The 15,032-nt window shown below is 42.9% G+C and overlaps 1 protein-coding gene across 3 annotated transcripts in view; it reads left to right on the top strand.

Moving 5' to 3' along the window:
• Positions 1 to 15,032, top strand: part of Ubox5 (U-box domain containing 5) — a 37,330-nt gene that overhangs the window by 16,123 nt on the left and 6,175 nt on the right. Inside the window, exons 1-4 of one of the 3 annotated variants that reach the window (XM_036185460.1) lie at positions 1,668 to 1,687; positions 8,693 to 8,830; positions 11,162 to 11,256; positions 12,679 to 13,876. In XM_036185460.1, coding sequence (XP_036041353.1) covers positions 11,203 to 11,256; positions 12,679 to 13,876 — 1,252 coding nt within the window. In that variant the 5' untranslated portion in view covers positions 1,668 to 1,687; positions 8,693 to 8,830; positions 11,162 to 11,202. Of the gene's footprint in view, positions 1 to 1,667; positions 1,688 to 8,692; positions 8,831 to 11,161; positions 11,257 to 12,678; positions 13,877 to 15,032 lie in introns of those variants that run through there. The other 2 variants (XM_036185459.1, XM_036185461.1) reach the window with 2 other exon arrangements.

Here is a 15,032-nt window from a genome sequence, read left to right as displayed (position 1 = left end):
TTTCCCCACTTGAGCATTGAAAGTTCCATGTTCTAGGAAATCTCTCAGTCCTGGGTAGATCAGTACCTAGTAGATAATCCCTGAATCCTGGGTAGATCAGTACCTAGTAGATAGATAATTCCTCTTGACTCTGAGCACAGGAAGGCAGAAGAAACAGATTTGTCCCTACCCAGAGTGTGAATGTGGATGCTCAGTTCTTACACATCCAAGACTGGAGGAATCCAGTCCAGTGTTTAATTACTTGCCTTAGCTTTAAACACAAAAAAGAAAATAGCACCAACTTAACTGTCCAGTCTAGTTAATTTCTACATGCCCACAGTACTCTCCAAACTGCATTCCTAGATGGGGAGGGATTTGTGTCTGTTGCTGGGGGTCTAACCTAAGGCCTATGGATTTGAGGCAAGTGTTTGACACTGATCCTATATCGCCAATTAATCCCTAACTTTTGTTTGTTTGTTTTTTGAGACAGACTCACTGTGTAGCCCAGTCTGGTCTTGAACTCTATAAATTGTCCTGTGTCGGCTTCCCAAGTTGCCCTTCTCCTTAGACCTCCACACATGCTTTGGCATGTTGTGTGATACCTCCCCTCATATAAGTATTTTAAAATTGATAAGCAGTTTTGCTGGCCATAGTTGCTTACACCTGTGATACCAGCAATTGTCAGGCTAAAGCAGGAGGATTGCCTCATATTCCAGGCCATCCTGGGATACATACTGAGTTCCAGGCCAGCCTGAGCTACAGAGTAAGACTGTCTCAGAAAAAGCAAAATAAACAAACCCAACCAATTTCTTAGAAAGAAGCTTTGAGATGAGATTTTTTTTCAGTGTACTCAGTAATACATGAGATATAGTCCACATTCCTTGTTTCTTTTTTGAGTAACATCCCTCCCTCAAGAAAATTAAGAGGGAAAATATGTCAAAGGAAAACCTGAAACTAAAGGTTTTATCTTTGAGTAGTTTGTACCTTAGTGCTCATCTTTGCTGTCTTCATGCGCTTTCGTAGAATAGAAAGATTGTGAGAACCCTTCAGCCAGAAGAAAGAGGGTTCTAAGTGGTTCAGAATTGCTTTTGTCATCTAGGAGATTAATAGCCAACCTCATTAATGTCCTTTATCTCCCTTGTTACAAGCCTTCAATTACTTACCTATGGCAGTAGCTTTCAAGCTTTTTTTGTTTGTTTGTTTTTTGAGACAGGTTGTCATATAGTCTAGGCTGGTTTTGAACTCCTTATGTAGCCAGGGATAACTTTGAAGTACTGATATTCCTGCCTTCACCTCTTGAGTGCTGGATTACAGGTGTGCACCACCACTGCAGGCTTATGTGGGAAAGGGATCAAATCTTGAGCCTTGTATATGTTAGACAGGGATACTGCAAATAGAGGTACATCACCAACTTGAGAATTTGAAGAGTTATTTTTGGGTGTGTGTGTATGTGTGTGTGTGATTGAACACAGAACCCTATACATGATAGGCCATACACTTTACAACTGAGTTATATTCCCAGTCTTTGTGTGTCTGTGTCTATGTATGCACATGTAGGTGTGTGTACATGTAGGTGTGTGTGGAGGCCAGAGGATGACATCAGGTGTGTCTTCTCCTATCTCTATTTTATCTTTTGAGACAGGGTCTGTCACTGATCCTGAAGCTCACCGATTGGTCAGGCTGACTGGCCAGCGAATCCCAACACCAGGTGTGTGAGTATTAGAGATCTGAACTCACTGCACCAACTAAGTCATCTCCTCAGCCCACTGTTAGATTTACTAACACCCTTAGAAAGAAGTGCCTTTCACATACAAACCTTGAATGAAGGAGTAAGTATATGTCTTAGGGTTTCTATTGCTATGAGAGACACCATGACCACGGACACTCTTTTAAAGGAAGACATTTCATTGTGGTGGCTCACTTACAGTTCAGAGGATTAGTCCATTATTGTCATGGTGGGGAGGGAGCAAGGCAGCGTGCAGGCAGACATGGTGCTAGAGAAGGAGCCGAGAGTTCTTACATCTTAACTCACAGGCAACAGGAAGTGGTCCGTCTGACTAGGTGTAGCTTGAGCATAGGAGACCTCAAAGCCCATCCCCACAATGACATACTTCCTCCAACAAGGCCACACCTCCCAGTAGTGCTCTTCTGTTTGGGGGCCATTTGCTTTCAAACCACCACAGTATAGTGGCTTTTAAAATTTTACAATTTAATTCATTATTTTACTGTGTGTGTGATGTGTATATGTGAGTTTGGACATACACATGCTACAGTACACATGTAGAGGTCAGAGAACAACTTTTGAGAGTCAGTTCTGGCCCCCACTTTCAGTTCCAGCAATCAAACTCAGGTCATCATCAGACTTGCATAACAAGTTGCCTTTACGCACTGACACATCTCACCAGCTGTGTGTGTGTTGTTTTGAGACAGGGTCCTATCCCGGGCCTCCTGTGTAGACAACAGGACCTCTGACTCTTAATCCTCCTGTCTCTACCTCTCCAATGCTAGGGTTAGAGGCACGTCCCACCATGCTTAGTTTATGCATGTGCTGGTAATCAAATCCAGGGCTTCATGCATGTGAGGCAAGCATTCTACCAATTGAGCTACATCCTTAGCCCAAGTGAGTATATGTATATTTACACACACACACACACACACAGCCATAACAAACAAATTTCACAAAATAATGCTCACCTTGTATGTGGTACATTCTGGTGTTTCATTTTTAAACTACTTAATTAAAAAGAAATGCTTGGTGTGGTGGCTTGCATTTGTAATTCTAGCACTAAGGAGGCTGAGGAAGGAGAATAGCCCATGAATTTGAGGGCAGCCTAGGCTACGGAGAGAGACCCTGTTTCAAATCAGTACAACACACTGATTATGACTCAGTAAGTGATGCTCTTGGTTCTTTATTTTTTTAGATTGATTTATTGATTTATTTTATGTGTGTATTTTGCCTGAATGTATGTATGTGCATCACATGTGTGCCTGGTACCTGTAGAAGTCAGAAGAGGGTGTTGGGTCCCCAGGAGCTGGAGTTAGGGATGGTTGTGAACCACCAAGTGTGTACTGGGAATTGAACCCAGGTCCTAGAGCCACAAATTCTCTACACTGCTGAGCCATCATGTGGGTCCTGGGAATCAAACCAGGACCCTCTGGAAGAAAGAATCAATGCTCTTAACCACTGAGCTATCTCTCCATCCCCACACCCCTGTTTTGTTTTAGGTTGTTGGTGTCCATCGGTTGTTCGCTTTTGAGACAGGGTCTTACTGTATAGTCCTGGCTATCCTGGAGCTTATTTGAAGACCAGGCTGTCCTTGAACTCACAGGGATCCACTTGCCTCTGCCTCCCAAGTGCTGGGATTAAATGCATATACCACCATTAATACCTTGCTCTTCTTTTTCTTTTAAACTTCTTTATTTATTCTATAAGAATTTTACACGATGTTTTGATCATATTCACTCATTTTCTTACTCTCTTTCCCCTGCATATATGCATGTATGTGAGACAAGGTCTCAGTTATGTAGCCTTGTTGGCCTAAAATGTTCACTGCCCAGTAATTTTATTTTTGTGTATTTGCTTTTTAAGGTGGAGTCTCATATAGTCCAGACTAACCTCATTCTCACTGTGTTGCCATGTCTAACCTTGAGCTACTTACTGATCCTTCTACCTCCCTCTTCTAAGTGCTGGAATTATGGAGCTTGCCCTACTTGGCTAATATTTTGTTAGGTCATATGTGCATATTTATTAACTATATTTGCACAAATTTGAAACAAGTATCATGATATAACCATTTTCTTGTATTTCGGTGTTTTGTATTTTCTTCCAGTTACTCTTCCTTTTTTAACATTTTGGGGGAGTTGCAAACATGCCATTGCTCATGTGTGGAGGTCAAGGACGACTTATGGAAGTTAGTTCTCTCCTTTGATGATATGGATCACAGGGACTGAACTCAAGTCTCAGGCTTCCATTGTTATCTGGCTTCAAGCTGCTTCTTTGGGCAGCCAACTATTTTAGCTGTGATCTGTGGTCCCTAGTTTGTATTTTGATATCACATCTGGAAAAGGAGGCTATAGTTTGTAAGTATTTTACTTGGACAGAATTTATAGTAAATTTGGGTTGCAAGGCAATTTCCTTGGCAGGACTGGGGAAGCTGTTTTTCTAGGTAGGCTCTTTGTCTTTTTTGTATGTTGAGCTCCCTCCTCCCCTCAATAAAGCATTAAGGTAAGTAAGTTCTTGATCTTGGAAGATCAGGGTGTTGAGACTAGGTAGATAATAAGAGTATATCAGCGAAAGACCTTGGTAGAACCAGCAGTGGTGGACCCAGACTTAGGAGCGTCGTGTATCTAACCACTACACTATAATACCCAGTAATGTTGCTACCTGGCTACTTCCTTTTAATCCCTGTCTCTCAGTGCCTTGTAAAGGATTTATAAGTGTATGAATATTTATTTAAATTTATCCATTTAAAAAACTGTTTGGCTGTGTTTAATAGTAGAGTATGTAATCCCATCCTTCAGGAGGCTACGGCAGGAGGATTTTAGGGTTAGGGTCTGCCTGGGCTACAGAGTAAGACATGGTCTCAAGACACACAGAGCCTGTCCTGGGAATTAAAAAAGATAGTTTAAATAGGAAAATAGGTTGGTATATCCTGGTCTGTTAGATAAGGTAAAAAATATATATATTACATATACATGTATGTGTGCATATATATATATATATTTCAGAATTTTCAAGAAAGTATAAAAATTAATATGTTAATAGCCGGGTAGTGGTGGCACACGCCTTTAATTCCAGCACTTGGGAAGCAGAGCCAGACGGATCTCTGTGAGTTTGAGGCCAGCCTGGTCTACAGAGTGAGATCCAGGACAGGCACCAAAACTGCACTGAGGAAACCCTGTCTCGAAAAACAACAACAACAAATTAGTATGTTAAAAAATATCAGTTGAACAATAAGCATTGTATTTAAAGAGGAATTTTTTTTTTATAAACAAAAATTTTAATGCTGGTATACCCTTCTAATCCCAGCACTTGAAAGGCAGAAGCAGGCTGATCTCTTGAGTTTGAGACCAGCCTTGTCTACATATCTGGTTTCTAGGACAGCCAGGGTCACACAGAAAAAACGCTGTCTCGCAAAAACAAAAAACAAAAAAACAAAAAAACAAAAAAATGTGTGTGTGTGTGTGTGTGTGTGTGTGTGTGTGTGTGTGTGTGTTCGTTCTCTGTTCTCTCCTACCCTGTGGGTCCTGGAGATGGAACTCAGGTTGTCAGGTTTGGTGGAAAGTGCTTTTGCCCACTGAGCCATGGAAGCATTTTCTTCTAAGAATGAGTAAGGACAGCAGTTCTGTTACAGAGTTCTCTGAAAGTTCTAGTAATGCAGAGACAAAGTAAGAATTCTCTAAACACAGCACTTGAGACCAAAAAACAAACAAACAAACAAAAAAATGATCACTTCGGAAAGTATACCTTCACTGTTACTGATATTATAAAACCCCAAGCAAACCTACTCAGCATCTCTTAAAATTAGTGAGTTCAAGACCTAAAGATGTCAGTCAATGGTAGAATGAATGCCTAGTGTGCATGAGGTTCAACTCCCAGAACCATCAAAAGTATCCAAAAATGGGGGTTGGGGATTTAGCTCAGTGGTAGAGCACTTGCCTAGCCAGCACAAGGCCCTGGGTTCGATCCTCAGCTCCAAAATAAATAAACTGATCACATATAATGGCCCTGAAGTGTGTGTTTTCCTATATATAGAATAACTAGCCCCCCAAAATTAATGGAAGTTGGCAAAATGGTATATGCCTGAAACCCCAGTACTAGGAGAATGGAGACCGGAGGATTAGGAATTCAAGATTAGCCTTGGCTACATAGTAAGTTCAAGGCCAGCCTAGGCTACTTGCCAACCTACTTTAAACAATAACAAAAAATAATAGATTAAGAGCCAATTTATTATAATTGAAATCTTTAAAAACATGTAGAATTTGTTAAAAAATGTAAACTGAAGTAAGACTAAAGGGGCAAAGACAGAAATCCACTTAAAATGTTTATGTCAGCTCTGGTGTGGCAGCACACGCATATAATCCCAGTACTTGGGAAGATTAATATCAGGTCTCTCTTTGATGCCTAGTGATCTTGAGAACAGCTACAAGAGTAGAAGCTGCTAACTAGCTGAATCTCTACCAGAGGAGATGATTTACCATTGAATTCTACTTTATCCGTCCTGTTTGATAATTAGTTCAAGGCATTTTTATACTCTATGTCATAAATATTTTAGACAAAGATAAATTTAAGCACCAGGCTACAGATTTTATTACTGTGTTTTCTTCCTTTCCTTTTTTCCTTTTTTCCTTTTTTTTTCTTTTTAATTTGTATTTGGTGTTTGAGACATGGTCTCTCTACATAACCCTCGCTGTCCTGGAACTCAGAGATCTGGGATTAAAGGCCTGTGCCAGCAAACCTGATTTATTCCTGCTTTATAGCAGCCGAAGTAAAGGACCCTGGTCACACATTAATGGCATTGAATTGCTAGGGAGAAACAATTATTTTAATATCAAGAACAAAGGAAATATTTCTCATGGGTCTCAAAAAGAGCATACCAGGTAGAGAATAATTGTTTTAACAGCTTAAGAAAACTATATTCCCCCTTAGAAACTGTGGTTTCTGCATAGTGTTGTGGAACAGGTAGGTGTATGCATGTGTGCTGAATTGCAAGGAGCATGGTGATGTTAATAGCTGGAATGGTCTTAGGGATAGGCCAGCTGAGAAAAGATCTAGCTCAGGTATGTTGTGGTTGTTAGCTAATGTATTGTACCACCTTGTGCTGTACTAGTTAGTTTTTGACAAACTTCACACAAGCTAGAGTCATCTGGGAAGAGAGGAGAACCTCAATTGCCACCATTTGGTTCCTGGGAATTGAACTCAGGACTTCTGGAAGAACAGTCAGTGCTCTTAACCGCTGAGCCATCTCTCCAGCCCCCTTTTTTAAATATTTATTTATTATTATGTATACAGTGTTCTGCCTGCATATATGCCTTCATACCAGTAGAGGGCACCAGATCTCATTACAGAAGGTTGTGAGCCACCATGTGGTTGCTGGGAATTGAACTCAGGACCTCTGGAAGAGCAGTTGGTGCTCTTAACCTCTGAGCCATCTCTCCAGCCCCTAATGGACATGGAGTTTTGTTTTTTGTTTTTTTTTTAGTTTTTCTTTCTTTTTTTTTTAAATTTATTATAGATACAGCGTTCTGTCTGCATGTATGCCTGCGCGCCAGAAGAGGGTGCCAGATCTCCCTGTAGATGGTTGGGAGCCACCATGTGGTTTCGAGCCACCATGTGGTTGCTGGGAATTGAACTCAGGACCCCTGGAAGAACAGCCAGTGCTCTTAACCTCTGAGCCATCTCTCCAACCCTGAGAACCTCAGTTGGAAAAAAAAAATTGGGGCCTGGAGAGATGGCTCAGTGGTTAAGAAAACCACCTGCTCCTTCAGAGGACCCGCCACATGGCAGCATGTAACCATCTGTAATTCAGTCTTGGGATCCTGCATGCCCTTCTGGCTTCCATAGACACCAGGAACACATGTGGTACAGTTAGACATGCAGGCAAAACACAAACAAACAACCTCTAGTCAGCGGTGGTGGCGCACACCTGTAATCCCAGCACTTGGGAGGCAGGCAGGCGAATCTTTGTAAGTTTGAGGCCAGCCTGGTCTACAGAGTAAGTTCGAGGACAGCCAGGGCTACACAGACCCTGACTCAAAAGCTAAAAAATGCCTCCAGCGGGTAAGCCTGTGGGCAAGTCTGTGGGTCATTTTCTTGATTAATGATTGATGTGGGAGAGTACAGCCCACAGTGGGCAATGCCAGCCCTGGGCAGGTGGTCTTTGGGAGTATAAAAAAAGTAAGTGGAGTAAGCCATGAAGAGAAAGTAAGTAAGCAACTTATTCCATGGTCTCTGCTTAGTTCCTGCCCTGCCTTCCCACAGTGATGGACTGTGATGTGGAAGTGTAAGCCAACTAACTAACCCCTTTCTCCAGCAACAAAATGCAGACAAATACAGTGTCTTCGTTACTGTTCTATTGCAGGGGAAGACACCATGACCAAGGCAACTTATAAAAAAAAAAAAAAAAAACCCCCCTCACTCCCCACCCCCCACCCCCCCCACCCCCCGCTTAATTTGGAAGCTTGCTTACAGTTTCAGGTGATTAGTTTTTGATCACGGAAAAGAGCATGGAGGCAGGCAGGCAGGGAGGCATGGTCCTGGAGAAGTAGCTGAGAGCTCACAGTTACAGGCAGAGAGAGAAACAGACAGAAACAGGCAGACTGAGCCTGGTGTGAGCTTTTGAACCCTCTTCCAGTGACACACTACCTCCATCAATCCTTCCTAAACAGTTCCAGTACTGGGACCAACCATTCAAACATGAGCGCCTGTGGGCCATTCTCAATCAAACCGTCATATGTAGCAGCTAAATTCTTTTTCTGCATTTTAAATTTTCTAGTGCTAGGGATTGAACCTGGTGGTTTGGTTTTTTGGTTTGTTTTGTTTTGGCTTTGGTTTTTCAAGACAGGGTTTCCCCCGTGTAGTTTCAAAGTTATTTGTGGCTGTTGGGAGTGAGCCCAGAACCTCATGCATGTTAGCTAGGCAAATGCACTACCACTGACTTCTACCCACAGCCCTAAAATTATACTAACGTGTTATCATTTGTTTTTGCTACAGGTGTAGATCATCCAGACTCCTGAGAAATCTGGCAGGTTTGGGATATGATCTACCAAGCAAGAGGTGCCATTGAAGCTAACAATGAAGAGAATTTAATGTGGATGGACTGAACAGCTTCTGTGTGTTCCTTCCAACTCAGTAAGTGCTGTGGAGAAAGGCAGTCCATGTTCTGCTGTCCTAGGCTCATGCTTCAGTAATGTTCTCGTGGAGCTGGTTGCCATTGACCAAGTGGAGCAGCTTTATGAGCTGGCTAAGACTTTTGACTAGAAGGCCCTTACACAGGCAGTAACAATGGGCAGGGCCCATTAAAGTTCCCCTCGAGACTTGATCCAATATATGGTGGAAAGGGTATTCAAGACTTCCATGGTTCAGGGCTGGGGAATGTAACTCATTTGGTAGAGTGCTTGCCTAGCATGTAGGAAATCCCTGATTTAATCTTCATTACCACATAAACTGATTGTGGTGACATACTCATAGAAAGCAGAGGTAGGGGATCAAAAGTTCATGGCCTGGGCTGCTGGAGACCTTCTCTCAAAACCACAAAACAAAACAAAGAAAGACTTCTATATTTCTATGTCATACATTAATTTTTAAATTTTATTTTATGTGTGTGGTTGTCTCACCTGAACATGTACCATGTACATGTCTTGTGCCCAAAGAGGCCAGAAGAAGGCACCAGATCCTTTGGACTGGAGTTAGAGCTGGTTGTAGGCCATCATGTGGGTGCTGGGAATTGAACCTAGGTCCTCTCAAAGAACAACCATTGCTCGCTGGGTGTGGTGGCGCACGCCTGTAATCCCAGCACTCAGGAGGCAGAGGCAGGTGGATCTCTGTGAGTTCAATGCCAGGCTGGTCTACAAAGTGAGTTCCAGGACAACCTCCAAAGCTACAGAGAAACCCTGTCTCGAAAGACCAAAAAAAAAAAAAAAAAAAAAAAAAAAAAAAAAAAAAAAAAAATCCAAAACAACCAGTGCTCTTAAAAAGCTCTTCTGGCTTCCTCTGAGAAACTACCCTAATTTTAATTCATTGAGTGCTCTGGGGATAAGTGAGATGACCCAGCCAATAAAGGCACTTGTTAAGAAAGCCTGATAGCCTGAATTCTGCCCTTAGGACTCCCATAGTAAAGTTAGAGGACCAGCTTCTACCAAATTGTCCTGTGACTTCCCACACACACTATGGTATTTATGAGCCACACATAGACATGCACAATAAATAAATAAATGTAATTTTACAGAAGTTTCTTAAATGAAGGAATCTGAAGGATCAGTAGATGACTCAGACGGTAAAGATGCCTGTAGTCCGGAGCCTGACTCCCTGAGTTAAATACCTAGAACCCTGTAAAGGTGAAAGGAGGAAATGGACTGTCCTCTGACCTACCTCCACAGTGACACATGTGTCCTCACACACATATGCACAAATACACAGTAACAATTTTTACAGTTAAGAAAAAGGGAATCTGGTATACTTAAATAAATGGACATAAATGCCATGCTCATGAGGATTCCATGCAATAAGGGTGCCGTGATGGCCCCTCAACTGCTGAAAGAATCTATAAGCCAAGAAAATACCAGTCTCCTCAAAAAAGAGTTTGTGGGCTGGGGATTTAGATCAGTGGTAGAGTGCTTGCCTAGCAAGCGCAAGGCCCTGGGTTCGATCCTCAGCTCCAAAAAAAGAGTTTGGACTCTTCCAGGTGTGTGTACTAAGGAAGCAATTCCTCTTAGAAGGATTAAGAGTGCCCAGCACCACTATGATTGTTTACACACACACACACACACACACACACACACACACACACACCTCCCTTCTTGTCCTCTGCTGCTTGTATCTCCTTCTTACGGGAGCCTCTGCAGAACGATGTGCTTTGCCAACCTGGAGAACTTACATCTGAAAATTGCCTTCTCAAGCCTGGGGACACGGCTCAGCAGCTAAGCACACTGGTGCAGAGGACCTGGGTTCAGTCCCAGCACCCACATGGTAGTTCACAACCTTCCGTAACCCCAGTCCCAGGGGACCTGAAGCTTCTTCTGACCTTTTTGGGTTCCTACACACCCATGGTGCACAGACATACACTCAGACACACACATACACAGTAAATAAAATATTTTTTTAAAAAGGAAAGAAAATTGCCTTCTTAACTTTTCGGTGAGTATTTTCCCCAGCATCAGTAGGATACAAGGAAAATGGTGTGGACTGGGAGAATGTACTAGAAGTTCTGCTTCTGCCCTATTGGCTCCTTTCTTAGATTCAGCTCCTTAAAGTTCAAAACTGATATTTACTTTTTTAAGACAGGGTTTCTCTGTGTAGCTCTGGCTGTCCTGGAATGCACTCTGTAGACCAGGCTGGCCTCGAGCTGAGATACACATGCCTCTGCCTCCCAAGTACTGGGATTAAAGGCGTGTGCCACTATTTCTGGCTTTAAAGCTGAATTTTAATGTGTCTGGCTAATATTAAGTTTCGCTTTTTTTAAAGGCTGTTTCTGATGCCTGGAAGCTATTCTTTCAGCCACAAAGATGGTAATAAATCTTTGCCTCCCACAGTTCAGACCAAGAATTCACTGCAATAAGGTAAACCAAACAAATATATACACATAAATCGACAATATAGTCTTCATACTTCTCCCCATTGCCTGCCTTGTGTATGTGGCCTTGATTTAGGCTTACTGTACTTCCCCCTTGGATTCCAGCAGGCAGCATTTAGACAAGAATTGGGCAGTCACTGGAATCTCAGAGCACTTCCTGCTCTGAAGTGCCCTCTATCTTCTTTGTGCACGCTCCTCTTGGTGGATCAGTATCGTGTACAGTCATAGCAGAGTAGACCCCATTGTTCCCTTCCCCTCCCTATCTCCTCCCTCCCCTCCCTCTCACGTTTTCTGTTGCCTTGCTGTTTGTTTTCCTTTAATTCATTTAATAGCTTTAATCTTAGCAGGGGGAGGCAAAGAGGGATAAGAATCTCTGAGTTTGAGGCCAGCCAGGTACTGGGAACTGGACCTCGGTCCTTTCTGAAAGAAGAGCAAGGACTCTTAACCACTGAGGCATTTCTCCAGACCTTGGTTTTAGTGTTTGTTTGTTGGTTGGTTTGTTTGAAGAGTCTCATGCAGCCCAGGCTGGCCTGCAGTCACTATATAGCCAAGGATGACCTTAAACTATTCATTCACACAAGGAATCAACCTCCCAAGTGTGGGGATTTGCTGGTGTGAACCTCCACATACAGTATTGTGTACTGTTGTTTTGTTTTGCTTTGCTTGTTTGAGACAAGTGTCTCACGTAGCCCTGGCTGGCCTCTAACTTGCTATGTAGTTTAGGCTGATCTTGAATTCCTGATCATTCTCCCAAGTACTGAGATTATAGATATACATTATGGTACCTGGCTTATTGCTCATATTTTTAATAGTGAGTCATGCTTAGGGACATTTACTTTCAGCCTTTGGCATGATCTTGAATGCCTCCAAAAACTTGAGATACTTCAGTTTAACAGATAAAATTTAAAAAATTAAGAACTTATCTGGGTGGTAATGGTGGCGCACACCTTTAATCCTAGCTCTTGGGAGGCAGAAGCAAGTGAATCTCTTGAGTTCGAGGCCAGCTTGGTCTACAGAGTGAGGACAACCAGGATTACACAGAGAAACCCTGTCTCAGAAAGAAAAAAATTAAGAACTTAAGGTTTTCTTCAAAATGAAATTTTGTGGGACTGAGGAGATGGCCCAGTGTAGAGCACTGGCTGCTCTTCCGGAGGACCCAGGTGCAATTTCTAGCACCCACATGGTGGCTCACAACCATCTAGAACTTCAGTTCCAGGGGATCTGATGCCCTATTCTGGCCTCAGTGGGCACTGCATGCATGTGGTACTCAGACATGCAAGCAGGCAAAACACCCATATACATAAAATAAAAATAAATCAATATAAAAAGTATTTTTGTAAAGTGACAAGTTCTTGAAAATCAGTTGTCTTCATTTGGATCAGTGTCTCCTCTTTGTCATTAAATGTAGGTGTCAGCTGATGGTTATGAAGTAGAAAATCTCATCTCTGAAGACCTCATAAAGAGAAGCCATGGCTTTAGGACAGAGTATTTCATTAGACCACCAGTCTATGTGACAGTTTCCTTTCCCTTTAATGTGGAAATCTGTAGGATTAACATAGATCTCACAGCTGGGGGATGTCAGAATGTCACTGGCCTGGAATTATACACATCTGCCTTATCTAGCAGAGCCTCTCGGGATTCACATGAGTGCTGGACTACAGACATGATGGAGCTATCTGTCCCAGACAAGGAGGCATTCACCTTGGTAGGCAAAGTCTTACTGAAAAACCAGAACCACGTGGTGTTCAACCACAGGGGCTTCAAGGCCAGGCCACCTTTTAGCCCAATGGAAGTCACACTCCTCTCTCCTGCTGTTGTAGCCCAGGAACTCTGGAATAAAGGGGCTCTTTCCCTTAGCCACGTGGCCCACCTCAAGATCGGAATCACCCATGTGACAGGCAGTGGCGTCTCTTGCATAAAGCGTTTAGAGGTGTGGGGTCAGCCAGCCAAGACCTGCTCTCAGGAGGTGATAAATAGTGTCTTGTTGATAGCATCAGAAAGCATGCCTAAGGACTTGGGTCTGCACACTCCAGTCTTGCCCATGGAGAGTGACTGTGACCCTGGGGGTCAATCTGAGGGCCAGCAGGCTCCCTGTGTCTTACAGGAGATGTCTGAGATGGTTAATGATGTGCCAGAGGAGTTCCTAGATCCTATCACCCTGGAGATCATGCCATGCCCCATGCTGCTTCCCTCAGGAAAGGTCATTGACCAGAGCACTCTGGAGAAGTGTAACCTCAGTGAAGCTACTTGGGGCCGAGTGCCCAGTGATCCTTTCACAGGATTAGCCTTTACCCCACAGTCCCAGCCCCTACCTCATCCTTCCCTGAAGGCCCGGATCGACCGTTTCCTCCTCCAGCATTCTGTTTCTGGCTGCCACCTGCTTGGGAGAACACAAACTACATCAGCAATGACCCCTTCTATCATTACCCTGCCCTCAAGGAAAAGGAAGCCAGAGCAGGCTGAACGCAGCTCAGACTACAGCCTTGGCATGGATGTTTCTTCCTCTGCTACCAGCCCTCTGTTCTCACCCACTACCTCAGAGCCCACTGCCAAGAAGATGAAAGCCCCCAGTGAGCCCGCCCTGACAGATATGGACTGTTCAGCAGGTAACTCTTCTGTGCCATGACTCTGTCCTCCCTGCCCTTTCTGCTGACGTGATGATCTGTGAACTTGGGGGCCATGCTGCTTCCTTCTTGTTTTTGTAGGGTATCTCAGTTTTATTCTTGGTCCATAGATAACCTGGAAGTCCCAAAGGGTTGCCTGTGTTCTCTTATTATTCTGAGACTTATTTTTCTTTTTAAAATTTTATTTGTTTGTTTGTTTACTTATATAAAGGAAACCGTAGAAAAATAGGGTTTCCCTATGTAGTTTTAGTAGCCTGTTCTGGAACTCTATCTGTAGCCCAGGCTGGCAAGTGGAGGAGTGTTCCCTTTGCTCTACATCCTCTCCAACGTAGACTGTCATTAGTGTTTTTGATCATAGCCATTCTGACAGGTGTAAGGTGGTATCTCAGAGTCATTTTGATTTGCATTTCTCTGATGACTAAGGATGTTGAGCATTTAAATGTCTTTCAGCCATTTGAGATTCTTCTTTTGAGAATTCTCTATTTAGCTCTTTAGCCCATTTTTAATTGGATTGTTCAGTATTTTGATGTCTATAGTTTCTTGAGTTCTTTATATACGGTGGAGATCAATCCTCTGTCAGATGTGGGGTTGGTGAAGGTCTTTTCCCATTCTGTAGACTGTCTTTTTGTCTTATTGACCATGTCTTTTGCCCTGCAAAAGCTTCTCAGTTTCAAGAGATCCCATTTATTAATTGTTGTGCTCAGTGTCTGTGCTGCTGGTGTTATATTCAGGAAGTGATCTCCGGTGCCAATGCGTTCAAGACTACTTCCTACTTTCTCTTCTATCAGGTTCAGTGTAACTGGATTTATGTTGAGGTCTTTGATCCACTTGGACTTGAGTTTTGTGCATAGTGACAGATATGGATCTATTTGTAATCTTTTACATATTGACATCCAGTTATGCCAGCACCATTTGTTGAAGATGCTTTCTTTTTTCCATTGTATAGTTTTGGCTTCTTTGTCAAAAATCAGGTGTTCATATGTGTGTGGATTAATGTCAGGGTCTTCAGTTCAGTTCCATTGGTCTGTATGTTGGTTTTTATACCAGTACCAAGCTGTTTTTATTACTATAGCTCTATAGTAGAGCTTGAGGTCAGGGATCGTGATGCCTCCAGAGGTTGCTTTATTATATAGGATTC

The sequence above is a fragment of the Onychomys torridus genome, chromosome 4 (genome assembly GCF_903995425.1).
Source record: "Onychomys torridus chromosome 4, mOncTor1.1, whole genome shotgun sequence".
NCBI lineage: Eukaryota > Metazoa > Chordata > Mammalia > Rodentia > Cricetidae > Onychomys > Onychomys torridus.
The sequence above is the reverse complement of the archived record's forward strand: the minus strand, read 5'-3'. Positions and strand labels throughout refer to the sequence as shown.